This window comes from Triticum dicoccoides, chromosome 5A (genome assembly GCF_002162155.2).
Source record: "Triticum dicoccoides isolate Atlit2015 ecotype Zavitan chromosome 5A, WEW_v2.0, whole genome shotgun sequence".
In the NCBI taxonomy this organism is placed as follows: domain Eukaryota; kingdom Viridiplantae; phylum Streptophyta; class Magnoliopsida; order Poales; family Poaceae; genus Triticum; species Triticum dicoccoides.
This window is the reverse complement of record NC_041388.1, coordinates 639,849,759-639,873,030: the sequence shown is the minus strand read 5'-3', so window position 1 is coordinate 639,873,030 and position 23,272 is coordinate 639,849,759. Positions and strand designations below refer to the sequence as shown.

Below are 23,272 nucleotides of genomic sequence, written 5' to 3'. Positions count from 1 at the left end.
CTAGAAATGTTCCTTGATTAAATAAAATTGTTTAAAAATTGTTCACAATTTTTAAAGAAATGTTTGCAAATAGTATAAAATGTTAATGAATTCAAAAAATGTTCTTTATTTTAGAAAATGTTCGAAAATTTGTAGAAGTGTTCATGAATTTGAAAATGCCCATGATTTCAAATATGTTCACGAGTTTAAAAAAATGTTCATGATTTCACGAAATAGAGAGTGATAGTGTATCTCGGTGATGTAGCAAAATGTGATCATGGCCACTGAAGATTATGTTTTTTTCTTCTGTTGCAGCGCACGAGCGATCTAAAAAGCATTGGGTGGATGGGTGAGTCCTGTCTAAAACGGAAAGAACACAGCAGAAATGAGTGAAATCCTCTATTCTTAAGAAGTTGATCCCCACTACTAACAATTCTCTCTACATGCAAAATGTCCACATCAGCATAAATGCCACATCAGCGCTCAGTCCCAAACACCAACCAATCGACATGCATAATGCAGCCATGCATCCATGTCATCATTTATTTTCTAAAATAATTATCACAAATAATTAGTACCTCATTCGTTCGAATTTATTAACCCAGCAGGTCATGAAGGGACAATGACAGTTTTCCCCCTCGATCTCGCTCCATATCCTCCACCTATATGCGCGACGCTTGAGGGGAAGAAATCAGCGGGCTGGATAATTAGAGGGCGAGAACTCCATAGTGCCAGAAATAAGGAGCATGCAACCAATGCATATGCATGCACGTCCCATAGCAAATAGAAGTATCACGTTAATTGCTGCAGTAATCAGGGAGTTAAACCACCAAGCGTTTTTTAGGGAAAACAATCGGGCATTTTAGGGAATACGACCGCTCTCTCTCCTAGATTCTCAACCCCCTTCTCCCTAGAAAAAATAATTCCCCTTCACTTGATCTCCTTGGCCACGAACACGAGGACCTCAGCAATGGGCACTGGACTCGCGATCCCTGCCATGGAGCCGATTTCGACGAGTGGAGTGAGCAAACTACGACTCTTCGGATTACGGCCGCAGCCACGTCGTCACTATGTTGCATGCCACAACTGCAATTGCATTTGTGCGGTGTTCATGAATTTCTGCCATCGTACAGACATTTTATGATAGTAATATGCATGGAGAGGAACTCCCTTTGTATTATTCTACTTCAATGCTCTGCTTGGCTCCATCCGGCGATCTCACTATGTCCTTCCCATCCGCAGGTTCTAACTCCATCCTTTTTACTTTACTTCTTGGCGTTCCCTTACATTTGCTTACGACCTCTACAACCATTCTCTGTTATCCGGTGCACTGGTACTGGTAGGCGAGCAGGTCGTCCTCCCGTACACAAGATTCAGTAGTCATCCGTTCCGTAGGAAGGCGTCCGTGAGTCCGTGACACACCAAAATTCTTTCCTGGTTGGATGTACATATGGTTGGACAATTCATGCTGCTGCAGTTCAATTAGTTTGATTTTGGAAATCGATGTTTTACCTTTCTTATTAGTACTATTTATTTCTATTTAAGCAACAACATCAAGATATAGGGGCTGCATTAATCTGCTAAAATTAACTCACCCCTCTCATGTTGTTTGTAGGGATCTTTCGTTTTGTCATGTTGAAAAGGTATTTGATGTAAATCCAAACACACAGCAAGTGAAGTGAACCTAATCTTTGGGACGTAGTCAAGGATAATCCCATCTCATCTTGTTTCTACATATGTTATTTTTGTGTCATTTATTTTTTAATCTTTGATTTAAAGACTATTGTTTAGTATATGTAAAAGCTAAAACTTATATTGGTAGCACAATTTCTGTAACCATACATATTACTATCATAAAATGTCGGAGATGTCCCTCTTTCTCATTGTCAAATTGTTTTATACAAAGGGAGTTAGTAGAATATGTAGTTTTCAAAGCAGAGCATTGTGAATTATATGCTAAGTGAACCTCTCTCTGTCTTAATGATTGACTTCTAAGATTTTCTGTTCATCGGTCCTTTGGCCGTAGGTATGCACAGAACAATATGGTAAGAAATAGATTCTAACCAAAGTGGTACTTGCAGACATCATTAAGTCAATCATACCATGTTCTAAATTATGGACTTTTACTCATTTGCACCATGTTCAGTCAGTAACTAATTATTATAATAGTTTCTGAATTTCATATCCCTATTGTTAATTGGTCTACAACATTGAGATGTGAGGTAAAGGAGAATGCACACATGCCTGTGTCATGGGAAGAAATACATAATGTCACTCAGGATTGTAGGAAAGTAGAAAAACAAAAGACGGGATAGGCAACATCCAAGTAATCAGCTGGCGAGAAGCCTTATGTAAGTGTGTGTTCCCCACTTAAGAAGTTCTCTCATATTTGTCTATAAATTTCTAGCTAAATTTCTTAGCTTGATTTTCCGCAGCAACGCGCGGGGTATCATCTACTTCCTCTGTTCCGAATTACTTGTCTTGGATTTGTCTAGATACAGATGTATCTAGACTCATTTTAGTGCTAGATACTTTCGTATCTACACAAATCTAAGACAAGTAATTTGGAACGGAGGGAGTAGTTAATCAAATATACATGGTATTCAAGGATACATACTGTATTCTGGTAGAATCCGGTTTGGCGGTATGTCTCCATCTGCAGATAGCCTCTGGCCTATGCAATTTTGGCATGAAGAATTTAAATTTGCCGCCCTCTGAACAAGTCGCCTCGCCGTAGCCGCCGCCGCCGTCAGCCATCTCTTTCCATCCGATTCGGCTGCCGCGCGCAGCAACCCACAACCACTCCATCGAACACCGCCTCGTGTTTCTTTTACCTCTCTTCCTCATTCGCATCGTCGTTGTCGGCCCAGCCAGCTCCAGATGCGCGCGCCCATAAATTAGCGGAGTGTCACCGGCCGTAGACCATACCACTCGCGCGCGAGGCAGCTGGCCGAGAGCGAGCGGGCGAGCGCGCACGCGGGGGACACATGGCGGCGATCGCGAGGGGGAGCGTGCGGGAGGTCCGCGTCAGCGACGTGGAGGCGGCCGGGCTCGCCGCTGCCGACGCGGGGCCCTTCCTCGCCGCGCTCCGCTCGGCGGTTGGAGGTCACGACGACGCGGCCGCCGTGTGGGCGGCGGTCGTGGCGGCACGGGTGCTGCGGCCGGACCACCCGCACGCGCTCCACCAGCTGGTGTACTATTCCGTCTACGCCGGCTGGGACCGCGCCGCCCGGGGCCCGCCGCCCTACTGGTTCCCCTCCCCGTAAGTCTCGCCGTCCGCCGTCCGCCGTCCATTCTCTTCCACGTTTTGCTCCGAAACGTTTGATCCAACCGGGGAGTGGGAGGATCGTCTTGATGGTGTTTGATGGTGCTGGGAGCAATCAATGACTAATCAGCGATGAAAGTGACTGCAAGTCTGCAACTATCTGAACCAACCAACCAGTTAATTAAGCTTATGGTTCCACTTGACCCAAGTATTTTAGTCTAGCAACAACCGATAGTGCTCCCTCCGTTTGGACTAAAACCACGACACTTATTTTGGAACGGGGGGAGTAGTAATTATCAGCGATAAAATCTTGATAGCTCATAAGACATGACTGTAATTGGGGTTTAGTGTAAATTCACATCGTGCGCGCTATGTGATTACGATGATTGATTTGATGTATATCAGTATATGGTTACTTTACTTCATGATCGATTTATGTATTTGATTGCTACAGGACTGACTGCAAGCAAACAAATCTTGGGAGAGTGATGGAAGAGAATGGACCTAAGTTGTTAGGGGCATCATATAAGGATCCAATTTCAAGCTTTGGCCTCTTCCACAAGTTTGCCGTTGAGAATCAGGAGGCCAGTTTAGAATTTGGAATTTACTTCGTATGCAGTACAAGCCAACAGCTAGAACATCAGTTCAAAGTTTTATTTCTTCATAAATCATAATATAGCCCCCTTGGTGATCATTGCATAGGTCTACTGGAAAATTGTGCTAAAGGAGCTCTCCATCAAGTTCCTACGAGAACCAACGTCGATCCTAGATGCGTCGGATAAATCAAAGAAGGGAGGAACATGGTTCCCAGGTGCAGTGCTCAACATTGCTGAATGCTGTCTCCTACCATGGACTTCCCAAAACAAGACAGATGATAGCACGGCAATTTTATGGAGGGATGAGGGCTTCGATGATTATCCGGTGAACCGTATGTCATTGAAGGAGCTTCGCACCCAAGTGATGTATGCATTTCTTATCAAATTAAGAGTAGGGGGCATGCATGCAGAAACCTTTAATTTTCTTTTGTTTTCTTCGAGGATTTCATCATCATGGGTTTTTTGCTTCGGTGTTTTCAGGACTGTTGCAAATGCCCTTGATACCATGTTCCAAAAGGGGGGCCGTATTGCAATCGACATGCCTATGACATGCAACGCGGTCATTATTTATTTGGCAATCATCCTTGGAGGCTTTGTTGTTGTGTCAATAGCAGACAGTTTTGCACCTCAGGAGATTGGCACTCGCATGAGGGTCGCAAAAGCAAAGGCAATTTTTACTCAGGTTTGACCGTAGCAACTAGCATGTCTCATGAACGTCGGTACTATAGTAGTGCTCATACTAATTTCACGATATTCCAGGATTTCATAATTAGGGGAGGGAAGAAATTTCCTCTTTACAGGTATTTGATCGATCAAATTATTTATTTAATATATGTGTTTCAGTAAATTTATTTGCTCAACTATAACAAGAAACAATTAGTAACTTTTGGTAGGATCGCATGTGCGAAAACTACCTTTTTGCTTTGATTTAAGAATATATGTTTCATTTATACTTTTTTGCATGTAATTACTGAACTATCACAGACCAATTCTCAGCACGTACCTAAATAGATCAAATTCTTCAGCTGTGTCATGAAAGGGACTTCATGTAAAGCTATTGTAATTCCTGCAACCGGAGACTGTCTTGGAGTTACACTAAGGAATGGCGATATGTCCTGGAAAGATTTTCTTTCTCGTGCTGCTGGAAGGTATGCAACAAATTTGATCCTTCCCATGTCAGACAGAAATAGACAACTGTGATGTGACCAACATGGCAAAACAGAGGCGATTTTGTGATGTGACCAACATGGCAGCCATATGTCTTGGATTTGCAGGTCACCCATGTACTCTCCAGTTTATCAATCTGCAGACGCCCTAATTAATATACTGTTTTCATCAGGAACAACTGGTATATACTACCCTGAGTTTCTGATGCAATTTCCTTTCATCTCCGGCTCACAAATTTAAGCGTGATTTTGATCTGTTTTATTTGATTCGGGCGCAGGAGAGCCAAAAGCTATACCATGGACACAACTTTGTCCCATCAGATGTGGAGCTGATACCTGGGCAAATTTGGATGTTCGCCCAAAGGACATTAGCTGCTTGCCTACAAATCTGGGTTGGGTAATGGGACCTATACAGTTGTTCTTATGCTTTCTAAATGGTGCGACATTGGCTTTATATCATGGTTCTCCACTTGGACGTGGTTTCTGCAAATTTGTCCAGGTGTGGCGTAATTTTCACCATCTCTTGATTTAAACTGCTAAAGTCAATTTATCCTTGTTCACTTTTTAGTTTTTTTTCTATGCAGTATCATAGTTCATAGAGCTCATATTTTGTGAATGAATCGGGCAGGATTTGTCAAAAAGTACCTGCATATTCATGTTAGAAGCTAAATATAAACTGCGCTTACTCATGCGCTTCATGGGTCCATCAAAATAAATTGCAGGATGCCCATGTGAGTGCATTAGGATCTGTGCCTAGCTTGGTGAAGTCATGGAAGGCTGGGAATCATACTAAAGGGCTAGACTGGACCAAAATCAGGTGAGTTTCTACTTACACTGTTAGAAAGCCTTTCAACTTCATTACATGCTCGTCGTAAGGAGCTACAATTCAACAATTGCAGGGTACTTGCTACAACAGGGGAGGCTTCCGATATTGATGATAATCTGTGGATATCTTCGCGGACCTGTTACAAGCCCATTGTTGAATGTTGTGGGGGCACAGAGCTGGCATCCTCATTCATTCAGGGGAGTCTTTTGCAGCCACAAGTTTTTGGAGCTTTCAGTGGTGCATCAATGTCCACTGGATTTGTCATACTCGATGAACAGGGAAATCCATATGTGAGTATTCTCCGTTGAATTTTCTGTGTTAGGTGATTGCGTTTGCAGCATAAACATTTGAGGTTTGCTATGACAGCCTGATGATGTACCGTGTTCTGGAGAAGTCGGTCTCTTCCCTTTATATTTTGGTGCCACCGATCGGCTTCTCAATGCTGACCATGATAAGGTCTACTTCGATGGAATGCCCGTTTACAGAGGACGGGTATGGAGTCTCTCACATCAGTTCTCCATTTAGACTCCTATATGAACACAGCGTATTTTCATAATTTTAACATCAGTCCATGTGGTTGCTTCGCTTTTGCCATTTATCTAAACTGCTTGACAAAAATTGTTGGGAAGATATTCAACAGTCGCAGTAGTCAACTGTTGTTAAGGTTTACAAAATAGGTATGTTCTCCAAATTTTCCACTGGAGTCCTAGCTAGAAGACAATAAGCAAATATGTGATTTTGACATGTTACTGTGCTCTGACATAAGTTGCAAAGTGTGCTATGAAAAAACCAGCAATTTGAGTCAATGTTCCCTTTGCTGAACCAACCAAATACTATTAGAAGTTATCAGTAATAACCAGAATGGTGAAAAAATTAACACGTTGTGACGGTACCTCTACTGCAGCAACTCCGACGACACGGAGATATAATCCAGAGGACAGCAGGTGGCTACTATATCGTGCAGGGCAGAGCAGACGACACTATGAATCTTGGAGGGATTAAGGTTGAAGCTCCTCCTTTCAATGTTTTCAATCTCTTGTTTGCATTTCATGAAACCAAGTCAATGTTGCTCTTGCATGAACAGACAAGTTCAGTGGAGATTGAACGGGTTTGTAATGGAGCCGACGAGGGTCTTCTAGAAACAGCAGCTGTTAGCGTCAAACCTCCCGGCGGGGGGCCAGAACAACTGGCTATCCTGGCAGTGCTTAAAGATAGATCCGCAACCTATGATGCAAATCTTCTGAAGGGAAAGTTCCAGAGAGCTATCCAGAGGAACCTCAATCCCCTTTTCAAGGTGAGAGCTTCTTTTTTCTGACGTTCAGTTCAGATGATCAGATGGACACATGTTATTAATGAGGGAATTGGGATCGTTTGCTCGTCCTGACAGGTGAGCTATGTGAAAGTCGTCCCCGAGTTCCCGAGAACCGCTTCGAACAAGCTGCTGAGAAGGGTCCTGAGGGATCAGCTGAAGCGAGAACTCGGGAATCGCAGCAAGCTATAGGAGACCTGAGGGATAGTTATCTCTTTTTTCAATAGGGAATGACTCTTCATAATGCAAGTGATTATTGAACTCTGGGTCTGCACATAAGCACCGGTTCGAATCCCTTTCTGTTGTGTTCATTCAGTTCATTGGGGGTGTGCAGATTCACACAGACTTCTTATTGTATTGTATGTCCTCAGCTCATTTGAAGTAATATATAAGGCGATGGTTGCTAAAATCGGATCACTGTATGTTTGAGGGGTTTTATGTCATCACATTTTCAAATAGTACGTTTTCTCTTTGTACCATTATATTAAGACAAGACGAGTTGCATCATGTAGTGTCCTTATCAGACTAAACTCAGATATGTTTTTTTGGGGGGGTACTTTACCTGGCAAACTAGTGTCTTAAAAAACTGAATTTATGCATCAAGTATCCGTTTGAAATATCAAATTGAAATCCAATTTGTGTTGGGAAAAACAATAAGAGTATATTTGCACCTCGCTTCAATACAACTCTATGGCATTACAGTATGACCTCTGCATGCCCAAAAGAATTATCATTGTGACTTGAGCTATCTTAATTAATGTACCAGTCATGCATGGTACTCCCTCCGTTCCTAAATATAAGTTTTTTTAGACATTTTAAATGGACTACAACATATGGATGTATGTAGACATATTTTAGAGTATAGATTCACTTATTTTACTTCGTATGTAGTCACTTGTTGGAATATCTAAAAAGACTTATATTTGGAAACGGAGGGAGTATATGTCTGAAAGATAAATGCTCCTATTTTGGTCAAGAATACACCATGATGATGCAGCAGAACAAAATCCATATCGATGACTTTATGCACACCCTAGCCGCATGCATCTTTCAGATGCAGGGGCCGAGGTGAGCCTCCTTTTCGAAAAAAAAGAGAGACAACTAGTTTGACTTGTGGAGAGCTCATTTGGCAGAGCACGGCAAGATGGGCCAAAATTTACACGGCTGTAAAAGCTGAAGGAGTCAAGCTCTGCTTGGATCAGGACGCCCATTTTGTTTTGCTTGGTGCAGACAGCGTGCATCTTTGTGTGCTAAAAGTTGAAGGAGTCAAGCTTTCAAGTCAACCGCACATATTCTTTAATTCTCTGGACAGGCCATAAGAATTCAACTGACATATTAGATTCACGGACTTTTATAACTACTAAACGTTCGAATTTTAGCAATAGACAAGAACGACCATTACTTCACTTTAATTACATACATGTATGTATTAGAATGACCAATTTTTCTTTCACGTGCACTCCCCCCTCTAATTACATGCATATATGCACTAAAGAACAAAAAATTGATGTCATCCTAGATTATTTATTTTTTCAAACTTCAAAATGTTTTCTAGCTCAAACCATCACTCCGATTGAAAAACTGTCTTGACAAAAAAAATCGTCTCGGCGAGATTTTCGAAACTAGATCTCATGTTGATATGTTCTGATGACTCTTTTTGATCAAAAATTACCACATCTGGACTATGTAAATTATCACGTCTGTCATACATAAGTTACCATGTCATTTACACAAAAGTTTTCGGGGTATGTTTTCAGCAAACTTTTATCCCAGAGTCAAAAAATGATTACGATGTTTGTAGTGAGTTATCAACTTTGTTGTGTATATTACTATGTTGCACAAAAGTTATCGGGTATATTTTCCAACAATTTTCATTTCCTCGGTCAAGAAATTACCACGATATTTGTATATGAGTTATCAACTCTCATGTGCGTGTATTATTATGTTGTTTACACATCAATTATTGGAAGGTATTTTTTAACAAAATTTCCCCTGGTATATTCCGATGACTTTTTTTCGGACAAGAAGTTACCATGCCTATACTATGCAAGTTATCACATCTGTGGTACATAAGTTATCAGCTTGTTTTCACAAAAATTACCAGGGCATAAAAATGATTTCTCTTACCTTCTCCCCACATGCATGCATACGCTAGAGGACATAAAAAGCTAATGCCGTCCCACATTCTGCTATTTCGAAACTCAGTTTTTTTACCTCAAAACCGTTGGTATGATCAAAAAGTCGTCCAACATAAAAAATCTGATGCGATGAAAAATTCGAAAGTAGGTCCCATGTTGGTATATCCCTGATGAGTTTTTATGGTCACAAAGTTACCAGGCTTGGGTTAAGTAATTCATCAGCTTTGTTGTGCGAATATTACCATCTTATTTACACGTGAGCTATCATGGTGTTTTTTAACAACTTCTTTCTAGATCAAAAAGTTACCATACCTTGGCTAAGTAAGTTATCGGCTCTTCTATGCTTAGATTATCATGCTAGTACACATGAGTTTTTTCTCGAATACGCATAGCATGCGTATTTTGTATTAAAGAAGAAAGGGGTACAAGGACCCTCCATCGGGGTTTTTACAACACACCAACACCACTGAGGGTGCTACGTAACACCCTCACCACCGTACCCTAGACTAGCTCTACGTCTCGTCCATAGCCCACATGTGAAGCTAGTACACATGAGTTATCGAGGGTGTTTTTTAATAACTTTTTCCCGAGTCAAATAGTTACCACGTCCGGACTAAATAAATTATCGGCTCTGTTGTGCATATATTACCGTGCTAGTACACATGAGTCACGGGTTTTTTCAATAAATTTTTTCCATGAGTCAAAAATAGTTACCACGCTTGGGCTAAGTTAGTTATCATCTCTGATGGGCGTATATCACCATGTTAATACTCATGAGTTATCAGCTCTATTTTAACAACACCCCCTCCCTCATTCAAAGTTATCACAATATTTGTACCTAAGTTATCAGTCTAGCTGTGCGTAAATTATCATCATATTTACAAAAAGAAGTTATGTAAGTCTAGGAGGCGAAACATTTATTTCCCTGAAAATTGATCATCTGTACAAAAAGAGACAAGTACAAACACAGCAAATCGTTCCTTAAAAAACTTGGTCCAGATGATTCTTTTCATGGTGGAAAGCATTGTTGTTTTCCCACTTTCCAATAAAGTATAAATATCAGCTAACCTGTATCTAAAACACAAAAGGCAGACTTAGCCCAGGTGGAGCAGCTCGTGTGTCCGAATTCCTACTTGCACACTTTTTTCTCTGCGATATCTTTTCACGCGCAAGAAGCAAAACGGGCGGTTGGGCCCACGCGAGAAGCGGATCGGGCTGCGAGCGAGCGAGAAATTATCATGCGGGGAATCAGGTTCGAAAGGCAATCAAATCGTTCGGATCTATTGCCTAATACCGGACGTTTGGAATTTACAAATTCCGTAGATTCATATTATGCCGCCTAATCTTCTTTGACGGTAATTTAGAATTTTACTGATTTCCCTTAAAATGATACTCCTCCGTTCCATAAAAATTGAAGCTCTAGAATTGCTAAGTCGTTTATAGGAAAAAAAAATTAACATCTAGAACACCAAAATTAGTCTCATGAGATTCAATATAAATTATATATTCATAGTATGTGTATTTGATGTTGCATATTTTTGCATATTTGTTATAGAGTTGGTCAAACTTAAAGAAGTTTGACTTATGACAAACTTAGGCTTTTAATTATTTTCAAACGTAGGGAGTATCATGTTGGGAAAGACAGACACAAGAGAACAAAGGAACATTCATGAGCTTTGGGAAGTTGGTAATTACGTTGCCCCGAATGGTGAGCTGGACTTCTGGCTCACGCCCTGTACCTAGGGACATTCAAAAACAATATTACTAGAGACAAATAAGAAAGGAAAACCAATGGGTCATGCCGATGCGGCACCACACATAGCGCAACATTGCTTCAAGTTCAGGGAGCCCTATTACTACATAGCACATACTACCTGATGGTTCCCTTGGTTTCCGGGAGCAGTGCAGCTGCCCACTGCTCCCCTACCCCCTAAGAGTCAAGCTTGCACCAGTAAGCACCCTATCACCGAAATTATTTATCTCCTGATTCAACAGATCCTTATATGCACACAATATAACCAAAGAGTTAGTTTACTCCTTTTTTCGAAAACAAAAGAGGTAGTTTAGTCGTCTCACTGAACCAGACGAAAAAAGATGCAATGTTTGTAAAAACATTAGCACATGTGTATCAACAGCTTTGCTAGTTTTCTGCATATGTTTGGAGTCATGGGAACAATAGAGTGGTGGCGATGAAGAAGTCATAGGGATGGAGGGGGACCTCACCACTGAACGTGTGGGGGTGGAGGAGTCAGGACTATGAGATCGAAGGTGTAGCATGACGCTAACAAAGCACAGAGGAGATGACCTCGCTGACATAACCATGAGCGGAGTCTGAAAGCAAACAGTGCACAAGAGAAAAACTCACAATCTCAAGACTAAGTGATGCTGGTTGACTTGCATAGGCTCCTATCAATATTGTTATGAACAATTTAGACTACAAAAATTGGATAGATTAGGAAAAAACATCAAAGAGCATGATAATATTAGAGTCTTCTGTATACATCACTTCTAGTTTCATATTTGATGTCTTGGCTTTTCTCCATGCTTATAGCAGTGAGACTACATGTGTCAACCCAGAAAACTCGAGGAGAAAAGGATAAATCTTACTATGAATGTTTTTTTTTAAAATCTATTGGCACTTTATTGCATAATTGAAAAGGTTAAATCCTTCATTACATGCGGTAATAAAGAAAACCTGGAGGCTTATCCTCCCAGGAGAACTCTAACTGCATATCATACGCATATCTAGCTGTAAAGTGTGCCAAAGTATTTGCTTCCCTAGAATAGTATATGAATTTCACGGCTTAATTCAAAATAGGCTCCGAATACCCAATAGTAACCATAGCCAAGTTGGTGGTTTTTATTCCTCGAGTCATGGTTATAAATTTAAATTTTTGGGATACTTTAGATGTATATATCGTTTGCATGCCACATAAGAATCCAGATGTTTTGTTCCTACTAATGTTTGGGAGCTAGCGCACCAGAACCCTCTGGCTGCCGTCCGATCCCAATCCGACGCACCAGAACAGGCCCGCCGACGTGTACCGAGCCTCGCCGGGCCGGAAGCAAATACGGAGCATCCCCGGGGACTTCACCGGAAAAGTGGACAGCACTTCCGCCGAGCGCCGGGCAAGATGGGGTTCATCGGCGACCAGGTGGAGGCGATCCGCTCGATGCAGGTCCGCCAGGTGCTCGCGCAGATCATCAGCCTCGGTGGGTGATGCCCGCTCTCCCCCTGTATCTGTTTCCTGCTTTTCTTCCTCATTCAGAGAGGTTTCTCCGACCTATTTCCCGCTCAGATCGGCGGGGTTGGAGGGTCAGGAGTTTGCCGTCTGTGTGATCCCAGTAGATTTTCGATGGGAAGTAGCCTCGTGGACCCTGAGGGCCTTCGGCTCTTGATCTGGTTCCGCGAGCTGTGTTAAGTGGGCTTTCCTGAAGAAGAATAACAGGGGTGTAAACAGCACAGGAGCGATTGAGTTGGGTGTGCCAGCGTAGAGAAGTGAGCTGGGGAATTTCTGCCCTCCATGAATGATGAGTCAAGTGTGATGTTTTTCCTTTTAAACTCTAGTCGCTAGTTGCTACTAGTGCTGTTCCTTGCTTCAGACAGATTAGATACTAGCTCATGATATTTAGGGATATGCTGATTGATTGATTGATTGCAGCAGTGCTTTTATACTGGAGCTCTGAATTTTTGCTGTGCCAGGTATGATTGTTACGTCGGCATTGATCATATGGAAGGGGTTGATGGTTGCGACTGGGAGTGAGTCCCCGGTGGTCGTAGTTCTTTCTGGTAGCATGGAGCCTGGCTTTAAAAGGGTCAGTTATCTAGTTGCACAATATGAGAATCAGACTTGTATGCATGCTTTTCTTATCATTAGGAATTTTAGGTGGACATATAAGTGTTTCCTTGACTTCTTATATGAAAATATGCACTTAAATGTGATCAGTCTAAATGTCAGAAGTTGCATGTGCAATACATAGATGGACATTTCTGTATATTTATAAGAATACAATGGTTTCCTAGAAATTCTACTGATTTGTGAAAGGTGGAAGATTGCCTTATTGTCTTGTCATGCACCATTAAGATACTGGCCCCATTCATCTCAACATTTTCCTCTAAGTTCCCTATTTGGCAAGTTGTATCAGTGCATATCATCTAGTTTTAGTTTCACTTCAGATTCTATTTTGCTTCTTGTAATGTGCCATCATCTTTCTAAATTGCTGTTGCTGAATGATTCATCATATGCTTTGCAGGGTGATATCCTGTTTTTGCGCATGAGTGAAGAACCCATCCGTACTGGAGAAATAGTTGTTTTTAATGTTGATGTAAGTCCTACTGCTTGTTAAGCTATAAATCAGTAGCTCAATCATGGATTCGTCAGCTGTTGGTGCTGTATTCAACTTTACTGTGTGCTTCTACATGATCCTGACAACAATAAATTAACGTCTGATTGTTATGTATGTAGGGCCGTGAAATTCCAATTGTTCACCGTGTGATTAAGGTAATTGGTATTTGAAGTCATCACATGAATAATCCTATCTATGTTAGATCTGAAGTTTCTTTTTTTCAATGCTGCATCTGAATTTACTCTACTTTCTGTGCAGGTTCATGAACGCCAGGAAAGTGCTGAAGTTGACATCCTCACAAAAGGTAACCATCATATTCAGTTTCGGTGCCATCAGTTTCTTCAGTGATTATAGTGCTCAATGGTAGAGCAGTTTGTGCAGTCCTGCAATAATAATCAACATCTAGCAATGTATAATTCACAGTAGATGCCACTACATGGTTCTATCTCAACTGGTAAACTGTCCTCTAGGTGACAACAATTTTGGGGATGACCGACTGCTGTACGCACACGGTCAGCTGTGGCTTCAGCAGCACCACATCATGGGGCGGGCTGTAGGGTGAGTATCCATAACACTTGCATCACTTACCTGCCTTCATGCTGGTGAAAAGCTATTACGCTTACTTGACTGCTATTTTGTTCTGTGAACAGCTATCTTCCATACGTTGGGTGGGTTACCATTGTGATGACTGAGAAGCCGATCATCAAGGTATGCTTAGTCTTATCAAGTATATACTGACCAACCCAGAGGTTGTGATGGTTGTTCTGTTCCATATGAAGGAAGGTGTCCGTCAGATTTTGATAAAACTGCCGTCCGTTACTCTGGTTAATGGGAGATCTAAAATTGAAATAAGAAAATGCATGCAATCTGTACAGTATAGCTGAAATGCTGAATTTGTGCAATAGCTGAAATGCTTATATATGATGCTCGTTGCTGCAGTACCTTCTGATTGGCGCACTGGGCCTGCTGGTGATAACGTCGAAAGACTGAAGATTCCACCTTGTCACAGGGTCGTAGTCTGGTCTTGTAGTAGCGCAGAAGTAACCGACAGCTGAAGATGTTGCATCGTGTATTGAATGGAAGTTTTCATGTGTCTGTTTTGACTTCTCGTGTATTGAATGGAAGTAACCGACACCACTTCGACGTTCGTGTCTTCCTAGTGTGGCCAGTGTTGGCTCTGTGGAGGATATGGGAGCGGAGCTATATGGTTGTCTCCTCGGGGCAGTTTGCTGTGGTCGTGGCTCCAGTGTTACAGATCATGCATGAGCTTCTGGAGCTATGCCTGAGCTCTGCTTTGCCTCTGTCAATCGAGCATATGAAGGTGGACTCCAGGTGACCTCATGCGCCCCACTCCACCCACACTAGCGAACTTTATCCCGATACTCTCTTCGCAAAAAAATAATTGCGGCGTGATTGTCATCTTGGAGAATGCTAGCCTTGAATTTGGAAGTGCAATTGCTTGCCTCCTAACTGGGATGACAATTAGGGGCAAAAGCAAGAAGGTGGACGATTGCCCTTGGATGAACGCGTTCGAAAAGAGAAATCACTCAAGTGCAAAGGCAAGAACGACCCCATTGAAAAGGCTCCCACAACTGCTTGATGGAAGATCTTCTCTTTTTTTCTTCTTCTGAAAACTCCACCCATATATTAATTAATTAATACAAATGTTCATACAATCATTCGTTACAGTTTCTGCCACACAGGGCGGAACACTATTAATAAGAATACCATCAGACCTATTTAAAAAACTAAATTTTGCTCAGCTCGGCCTCACGATTTGGATCGTCACTATGGTTTTGGTGTTGTTCTCGTCAGGGGTCTATTGTGTGTATAAGTGTCAACGATTGCGGATGTTGTGTGTTGCGAGAGTTTAATGGGATGCATGTGCAGTCGTGAGGTTTCATGCTTTCTGACTGGTCTTCTTATAGTTTAATTGTATTGTTTCTTTTTTTATAAATTAACTAGGCAATTCTTTTCTTAATTAATCAACGAGGCAAATTTTTTGTCTTCGCTTTTTAGAAAAACTTTATTTATCAGAGTGGAAATAGCTCAACAATACACATACAATTTTAGTACAATCTGGAATAATCTATTTCAAATGCCTGCAAAAGAGGGTACCCTGCGCGTCTCAGCCATCGTGTTTGTATATACCAAAGCCTCCCAATCTTTTCCATCAGAATTTCTGCAGCATCATTCTGCGCGCCCGTCTGCCGTCTGATTGAAATCATGCGGCCAGATCACGAGCCAAGTGACGTGTCCGACGAAAGGAAGGCCAACTTGAAGAGATGGGGCCCGCTCGGGGTGGGCGATATTGCATTTTCACATAAATATTCTACCCACAGCGCAGGCACCTCGCGGTGCAGCAGCCGGAGTGCCGGACCCACACGTCGGTCTCAGGTAGGAGTAGGGGCGCGACCGCTCCAGTAGCACAAGGGCAACGGCTCAAATTTCGGGCGCCGCGCCGCGGGAAAGAGAGGGGAGAGAGAGAGGGGTGAGGCCCCACCCATTTCCCTCCCCAATCCCACCGGTGGCGGGCCGCCCGCCGCCCCTCTCCGGCGACGAATCCGGCGGCGGGTACTGCTCTCCGTCGAGCCAGGCGGAGGAGAGCGAGGGTCGGCCGTCGCTCGCGCGCTCGCGCGCGCGGGGAAGCCGGGCGCCTGCTCCCACCGCTGGCGGGCTGCCTGCCGCGCCTCCCCGGGGAGGAATCGACGGGCGGGCGCGTCGACTCCGGCCAGCCTCTCCGTCGAGGCGGACGGCGGAAGAAGCAGGTGAGAATATGCGACGCATTGTTTCGTTGATGGGAATGGGATCCGCTTGCTGAATGCTGACATCGGTGTGATTTTCCGGCGGATGTGTATTTTTCTCCAGCCCGAGCAGCGTGGAGCGGGAATCGGTGTCAGCAAACGAGCACGCTTCTCTCAGGCCGTTCGTCGTAGAGGTCAGTACAAGCAGCTCCCCCAAGCAAACCTTAGGGTTTCAAACATCGCATCTGCACTGAACAGCCCCACGGAAGTATGATAAGGAATTAAGCAGAGACCTCATGTAACCGATGGATGGTTTCATCGATGGAGAACTGATTTTTTGTGTGCTTTTGAATCATTGTTTTTGGCTATCCATCTCACTGTAAGAACATGCTAATAATATGTCTTGGCACAAAGCCACAAACACATTCCGAACATGCAGATGAAGTCACACTTCAGGTCGGTACAGCCTTTACACGCCAAATTTGCTAAGTCTCGGTTGGGGGATCCGTGTAAGAAACTGAAAATGGTACGCTGACTTAGCTGAGTACTCCCTCCATTCCACAATGTAGTGCTTCCTCTATCCCCGTGCTTCAACTTTGACCGTGAATTTAACTATCAAGACCGATTGCGGCGGGAGCAAAAATTATATCAGTGAATTCGTATTCGAAAAAAGTTTTCAATTATATAATTTTTTCTCCCGCCGCAGTTGGTCTCGTTGGTTAAATTTATGGTCAAAATTGGACCTCGGGAAGCGCAGACGCACTATATTTTGGAATGGAGGGAGTAGTATCCATCACCTGTTAAATTCCATTTAATGCGTCTCTTTCAGTCGTTAACTGAACAAATTGAATCAGATCCCAGAGATTTATGAACTGATCAATGTCCTCCGAAGACTCAATTTGTTGTAGTCCCTTCATCCATCTCCCTTCAGTCAGTGCCTCTTTTACTGTCAGGTTTTTCTGGTGCACTAAGCGGAACATATTTGTAGCAATATCCTTTAGGAGCTTGTCCCAGCAGCCATTTTTCATTCCAAAAACGAGCTATGAAACCATCACCGAGAGTAATTGTGGTGCAAGCAGCAAACAACTGCCTATCGATTTTGTCGAAGGGTACCGCTGTCCCTTTCCAAGTTTTGTCCTCCTCTTGCCATTGGTTCCACAACCATCTTAGCCTCAGTGATCTTCCGAAACTCCCTATATCCATTATACCCAGTCCACCATTTTGTTTGGGGGCACAGACAGCTTTCCAATTAACCAAGCAGTTTCCCCCCATTTCCCTCGTCGCCCGCATTCCAGAAGAAATTCCTTCTGATCTCGTTCAGCCTCTTCGCAGCCCAGGCACTTGCAACGAAGATAAGATCAGAAGGAATTTCTTCGTTGATATACACAAGCAGTTCTCAGCCCAGGCACCAGGCACACCATTTGTAAATCGTTACCGAAAACATAAGAAGCAGATTGGCCATGAATATGCATCATGATATACACAACTTACTTGTTTGATATATATTTTGATGGAAAATGGTAAATGGCTATAAGCAGATTGGCCCTTTTGTAATCCAAAACATTGCAACCAGTTCTCAAACAAATAACAACTCTAAAAGGCGCGCCGGGCTGGTATTATGACTGTATGTTGCATGGTTTATGACTGCCCCTACTTCCACATGTTGTGAACATGTATTTCCATCTATGATTTTTTTGTAGAAGCTTAATCTGTGCAACTATTCTTTGAAATAGCTGCTTCAGTCATCCATGTTTTCAAATTATTATGTTCTTCCTCAGTAACAGATTGTGTTAATTGCACTAATTTTTTTTATTCTGTCTAGGCAATGGACGCGATACACGAGATGGAGGACACCTACAAAAATTCTGCAGCCATTGCTGGGAACACCGCGACAATGTTAGAAGCTTTCTCAAAGGCAGCCCTTTCAACTAGCGCTGCGCACTTGGTGCAGATCGCGAGTCAAGTCGCAGGGATAGCCGATGATTCGATTGCTAGTAAGGTCAAGCTCGTCAAAGCTGCTCGTCGACTATCTCGAATAGAAGCTTCTGGAAAGGCTCATGTCGTACACGAGCTTATACTTGAGTCCGCCGCACTCGCACGAGAAGCTGAAAATGTAGGAAACGAGATCCTCAGGTGCAGTGCCATTGACTTGGGAAACGCTGGGCGTTCTTTCCTACAACTTGCTGCTTTGCACAACATGGATGGACTGGTGGAAGAGCAAGCCGACCAAGATAATGAGGAAGTCCCAGAGCAACCGACAACCTGGATCTCTTCATGGTGGTCCAAAAGGAAAAGAATGAGAGATATTGAATCTTTGAAGGCTCCTTTGCTAAATCCAGCTGCCTCAATGGTCAGGGACAATACCTCTACCACCGTTCCACAGGTATGTAAACTTCCGAAGAAACCCATTTAGTATCCATTGGTGAGGTTAATACACACTAGCTAATATTTGGTCACTTGAAATTGACTAAGAAGCTGAACAAGTTATAGGGGGCTATGCAAGTATGGATACAACCATCTGCTTCTATCCTCATGTAGTAATATTGACTGTCTTTGTGAGTATTACTTAGTTATTCATTTTGTTTCTGGACATTACTGTTTTTTCATCATGGTTGACAATTGACAATTGGAACTAGAAGTATTAACTCCATGAAGTTACTACTGCTGATATTTTTAAGTTCTGTATTCTGATTCTGAATTATTTTCTCTGTTTTTTATAGGGCCAGGGGAGGCTATGTGACAAGTGGCTAGGCATGCAGACATGCGCCCTTGCAATGTCTCTCAGTTTGCTCCCCTACATGGGAAGAGATGGCCTTTTTAAGGATAAAACAATTTTCTCAAGTAATTATCTGTGGCGGGTGGATTTGCTATTCAAGTTGTGGTGGGGCTTGGTAGCTCTTGGCGTGCCTTGCAGTTTGTATGGTCGCGGTTGTATGGCGCAGCAGTATGCCCGTGTGTCCGGCCACTTGGCAATACTTGGTATGTTATCCTTGAAGATTATATTTCTCATGTTATTATGCTCTCTCTATCCTGGAATGTAAGGCGCATAGGATCTTTCACAGCTTCCAATACATGAGTTCAACTATAATATATATTTGCAATATGATAAAAGATTTTTTGAAGAGAAGTACGACAATCTAACTCTTGTATTCTCAATTAATGTACTTTTACATGTATTAGGGGTCAAAGTTATAAAATGTTGACTGCATTAATAATTATGCGCCTTGTATTTCTGATGGAGTGAGTATTAATGGATGCTGGGAAAGATTTGACAGTTGTGTTTTTATGTAGGCCTGACTTTTCTTGTTGGCATGTTCTCTCATTGGATACTGGAGATTGAGGCGATTGAGGCGACAATACTGTTGAAATCTTTTCTTGGCCTTACAGCCGCGGGTTTTATTTGCTTGTTCATAGCTGTATGATTCTATCCCTCATGCGTATTTATTTTCACTGTCTATTCTGACTTGGTACAAGATAAGTACTAACAACCTGCACACGTTTCTGACACAGTGCTGCGCAGCGGGTGACCTGTAATGCTACTGGAGCAAAGGAATTTCGGGAGAAGATTGACAGCATTGGTGGTATTTTGGAGAAGCAAATTGTACATTAGCAGGATTCACATTGCGCTACTAAAAGTGAACGTTCTTGTCGTTACAGCTGTGGGTTTTACTTGTTTGTTCATAGCTGTATGATTCTAGCCCTCGGCCGTCTTTTTTTTTTTTCACTTTCTGTTCTGACTTTGTACTACAAGATAAGCACTAATAACCACCTCTGCACACGTTTCTGATACAGTGCTGCGTGGCGGGGCACCTGTGATGCTACAACAGCAAAGAATTTTTGGGGGAAGATTGACAACAACGGTGGTGTTTTGGAGAAGCAAACTGTACATTACTAGGATTCACACTGCAGTGCATGTGCTGCTCATGAGGGCTACTAAAAGTGAGCGTGTGATACACGCGGGCCGTTAAGCAGTATTCATCATAGATTTGGTACATATCGCCATGGAAGGTGCGTGATGTGCAATACCGTGACTGCATAACTCTTTTTTCTTTTGACTTTCGCCCGTATAACTTCGATAGTCAACACTAGGTGAATTGGTGCTCCACAGTGTTAATAAAGCACTAATCCCCTTTTTAGATGTTATTTGCTGGATGCTGTAATACATTCATACGACATATACCAGCGATGTCACGTATGAAAGAATCGAGACGGATCTACGGATGGGGAGGGGTTGAATACCCTCAAACGTCTGCTGGGGCTCCCAGTCCTCCCTGTACCCGCCCAGATCTGTGAGGTACTCACTAGTTCTTCCTCTTCTATCTATGGCGATTACAGACTTGATTCGATTACAACTTGGGAGAAGGGAAGAAGGGGATCGCGAGCATAGCTCGATAAAGAGAGGAACACGCGCACTCGCCGCCACCTATGCCTGATCCTAGCCGGGATGCCCTTACCCACCTACCACTCCTACTTATATCAGCCAGTCATGGGCTCGGTTGGGCTGAACATGTAAGAGACCGATTGGGGCCCAGTGAACTTGTGGCATGGCCTCCTCTCTCTCTTGGGCCGGCCTGGTGTAGCTCTCCCTTCCCTCTGCCCTTGTGTAGTGTGGTTGCTAACACCCCTCTTTCTTCAGATATGACTTATCCCCAAGTCGCAGCAGTCAGAAAGCGACGACGGAGATTTTCAAGGTCCTCCCAGGTATCTTGTGTAGCGTGGTTGTCTTGCGAGCGAATCAGTCCTTGCTCCCACATCTTGTTCGAGCCGCGGCACAAGTGTTTGTCCAAGATCTCCATACGAACATTTACAGTATCAAAAAGCGATGGAAGAAATGAGGATGCACTCGCACCAGGTGTCAAGGCCTTGCGAAGTTGCGACACGTGGAAGACTAGGAAGATTGAGGACCCTTCAGGCAGCTTCAGCTCATACGTCACCTTGTTCACCCGTCGGATCACCGGGTATGGTCCAAAGAACTTGAAACTGAGTTTTATGGTTGGCTCGGCGGGCGACTGAAGTCTGAATGTATGGTTGTAATTTGAGGAATACCTGGTTACCAACCTGAAATTCCCGGTGGGATCTTATCTTATCTGCCTGACTTTTCATAATCTGCTTGCCGCGAACCAGATGTTGCCTTAATAGGTCCTGCATTTGCTGATGTTCTTCTAGCCATTCATTCAGCTCAGGAATCGGTGTTGCTTGGTCAGGGAGCAGTCACATGTGTCGTGGTTCTTGGTCGTAAACCACTGAGAACGGTGTTCTGTTGAGGGTAGAGTGGTATGTCGAGTTGTACCAGAATTCGGCCAAAGCTAACCATCTGCTCCAGTTGGCGGGGGTGTTGTGCACAAAGCAGCGCAAGTATGTTTCAAGATATTGATAGATGTGCTTAGTCCGTCCGTCGGTTTGCGGATGATGTGATGAATTCATCTTCAGTTTCACGCCTTGCAATTTGAAGATCTCTTGCCAAACCTTGCTGGTAAAAACTACATCTCTGTCGGATATGATAGCCTCAGGCAGGCCATGGAGTTTGTAGACTTGATCAATGTATAACTAGGCTATCACTTGTGTTGTGTAGGGGTGCTTAACTGGGATAAAGTGGGCATACTTAGAGAAGGTGTCAACCACCACCAAGATGCAGTTAAACTGCCTGGACGGAGGCAAACCCCCGATGAAATCAATGGACACCAAGTCCCAGCAAGGTTTGGTGATCGACAAAGGGTGGAGGAGCCCTGGATACTGCACACGATCTGCTTTGGCTCGTTGACAGATTTGACAAGTGTGAACATGCTGCTAGATATGTTGCTTCATCCCAGGCCACGCGAACAGATGCTTGATTCTCCTGTATGTGGTCGGAAAGCCTGAATGACCACCCATAGCACTACCGTGCAAGGCATGCATAATTTGTTGTTGGAGATGTGTGTTGTTGCCCAGCTAGACCCAACCACTGAAATGGACAATGCCCTTGTGCAAGGTGAACTTACCCCCAACCACTGGTGCAATGGCAAGTTGGGTGACCAGTTTTGTGTCTTTGGGTCTTGGTCATAACCTTTGATGATCTCCTGTAACCACACGGGTTGGCACACAGATATGGCGTAGAGCTGTTCACAAGAAGATACCGTGTGCCTAGAGAGAGCGTCCGCGACGACATTTTCAAATCCTTTGCGGTAGCAGATGCGGTACTACAGTCCCAAGAGTTTGGTAAACGCTTTCTGTTGCCAATGGGTGTGGAGCTGCTGTTCTTCCAAATGCACTAAGATGCACTGGTTAGTTTTGATCAAAACTCGCCAAACTGCAGGTACGATCGCCACTACTCAACAACCAGGACAATTACCAGGTATTCTTCTTTGTAGTTGGATAGCCCTTTTGTGTGGGGGTCCAACGCTTTGCCGAGGTATGCGATGGGATGGCCTTCCTGTTGGAGCACATCACCGACTCCGTATTCGCAAGCATCTGTCTCAATTATGAATGGCTTAGTGAAGTCAGGTAGAGCCAGAGTGGGTGTCGTCACTAGGGCAAATTTGAGTGCCTCAAAAGCAGACTGGGTGGCTGCTATCCATTGGGAAGGTGTGTTCTTGCATAACAAAGTGGTCAGGGGCTGAGCGAGCATGCCAAACTGCCTGACAAAATGTCGGTAGTAGCCTACCAGACCGAGGAAAGCTCAAACATCCTTGACACACGCTGGCACCGGCCAATCAACCACCTATTGAACTTTGCTGTTGTCGATGGAGACCCCTTGTGCAGAAATAGTGTGGCCCAGGTACTTGATTCCTTGTTGGGTTAACACACACTTGGATCGCTTAACATACCATTGATCTTTTCGTAGGAGGGACAAGACCTGCCGTAAATGTTGGATGTGTAGAGCTAGTGTGCGACTGAAAACAAGGATGCCGTCGAAAAACGACGTT

The 23,272-nt window shown here is 43.4% G+C and overlaps 3 protein-coding genes across 6 annotated transcripts; all 3 read left to right on the top strand.

Moving 5' to 3' along the window:
* Positions 1 to 2,811: 2,811 nt before the first annotated feature.
* On the top strand, positions 2,812 to 7,565 carry LOC119303661 (probable acyl-activating enzyme 18, peroxisomal). 4 transcript variants are annotated; one of them, XM_037580788.1, is made up of 14 exons: positions 2,815 to 3,241; positions 3,699 to 3,855; positions 3,947 to 4,206; positions 4,321 to 4,522; positions 4,600 to 4,640; positions 4,866 to 4,988; positions 5,115 to 5,188; positions 5,285 to 5,505; positions 5,729 to 5,823; positions 5,906 to 6,122; positions 6,199 to 6,324; positions 6,737 to 6,835; positions 6,917 to 7,126; positions 7,220 to 7,565. In XM_037580788.1, exons 1-14 carry the CDS (start codon positions 2,967 to 2,969, stop codon positions 7,331 to 7,333), a joined length of 2,214 nt encoding a protein of 737 aa, XP_037436685.1. In that variant the 5' UTR covers positions 2,815 to 2,966; the 3' UTR covers positions 7,334 to 7,565. The 4 variants fall into 4 exon arrangements, with proteins under 4 accessions (XP_037436684.1, XP_037436683.1, XP_037436685.1 ...); XM_037580789.1 differs by having other exon boundaries at positions 2,816 to 3,241; positions 3,699 to 3,828; XM_037580787.1 differs by having other exon boundaries at positions 2,812 to 3,241; positions 3,699 to 3,828; positions 6,737 to 7,126.
* Positions 7,566 to 12,336: 4,771 nt separating this feature from the next.
* On the top strand, positions 12,337 to 14,957 carry LOC119303660 (signal peptidase complex catalytic subunit SEC11A-like). Its single transcript, XM_037580785.1, has 8 exons — positions 12,337 to 12,492; positions 12,983 to 13,095; positions 13,534 to 13,605; positions 13,746 to 13,781; positions 13,885 to 13,930; positions 14,097 to 14,184; positions 14,277 to 14,334; positions 14,566 to 14,957. Exons 1-8 carry the CDS (start codon positions 12,414 to 12,416, stop codon positions 14,614 to 14,616), a joined length of 543 nt encoding a protein of 180 aa, XP_037436682.1. The 5' UTR covers positions 12,337 to 12,413; the 3' UTR covers positions 14,617 to 14,957.
* Positions 14,958 to 16,075: 1,118 nt separating this feature from the next.
* On the top strand, positions 16,076 to 20,798 carry LOC119303659. The gene is made up of 7 exons (XM_037580784.1): positions 16,076 to 16,394; positions 16,495 to 16,564; positions 18,193 to 18,753; positions 19,091 to 19,349; positions 19,662 to 19,786; positions 19,881 to 20,056; positions 20,163 to 20,798. Exons 3-6 carry the CDS (start codon positions 18,196 to 18,198, stop codon positions 19,902 to 19,904), a joined length of 966 nt encoding a protein of 321 aa, XP_037436681.1. The 5' UTR covers positions 16,076 to 16,394; positions 16,495 to 16,564; positions 18,193 to 18,195; the 3' UTR covers positions 19,905 to 20,056; positions 20,163 to 20,798.
* The last annotated feature ends 2,474 nt before the right edge of the window (positions 20,799 to 23,272 follow it).

Excerpts from the sequence above, each read along its gene's own strand:
- LOC119303661 (XM_037580786.1), top strand. The coding sequence starts at position 2,967 with ATGGCGGCGATCGCGAGGGGGAGCGTGCGGGAGGTCCGCGTCAGCGAC. Across the intron at positions 3,242-3,698 it reads CCCTACTGGTTCCCCTCCCC|GACTGACTGCAAGCAAACAA; the intron begins GTAAGTCTCGCC and ends TGATTGCTACAG. Across the intron at positions 6,123-6,198 it reads ATGAACAGGGAAATCCATAT|CCTGATGATGTACCGTGTTC; the intron begins GTGAGTATTCTC and ends TTGCTATGACAG.
- LOC119303660 (XM_037580785.1), top strand. The coding sequence starts at position 12,414 with ATGGGGTTCATCGGCGACCAGGTGGAGGCGATCCGCTCGATGCAGGTC. Across the intron at positions 12,493-12,982 it reads CGCGCAGATCATCAGCCTCG|GTATGATTGTTACGTCGGCA; the intron begins GTGGGTGATGCC and ends TTGCTGTGCCAG. Across the intron at positions 13,931-14,096 it reads AGTTGACATCCTCACAAAAG|GTGACAACAATTTTGGGGAT; the intron begins GTAACCATCATA and ends ACTGTCCTCTAG.
- LOC119303659 (XM_037580784.1), top strand. The coding sequence starts at position 18,196 with ATGGACGCGATACACGAGATGGAGGACACCTACAAAAATTCTGCAGCC. Across the intron at positions 18,754-19,090 it reads CCTCTACCACCGTTCCACAG|GGCCAGGGGAGGCTATGTGA; the intron begins GTATGTAAACTT and ends TGTTTTTTATAG. Across the intron at positions 19,787-19,880 it reads TTATTTGCTTGTTCATAGCT|TGCTGCGCAGCGGGTGACCT; the intron begins GTATGATTCTAT and ends TTTCTGACACAG.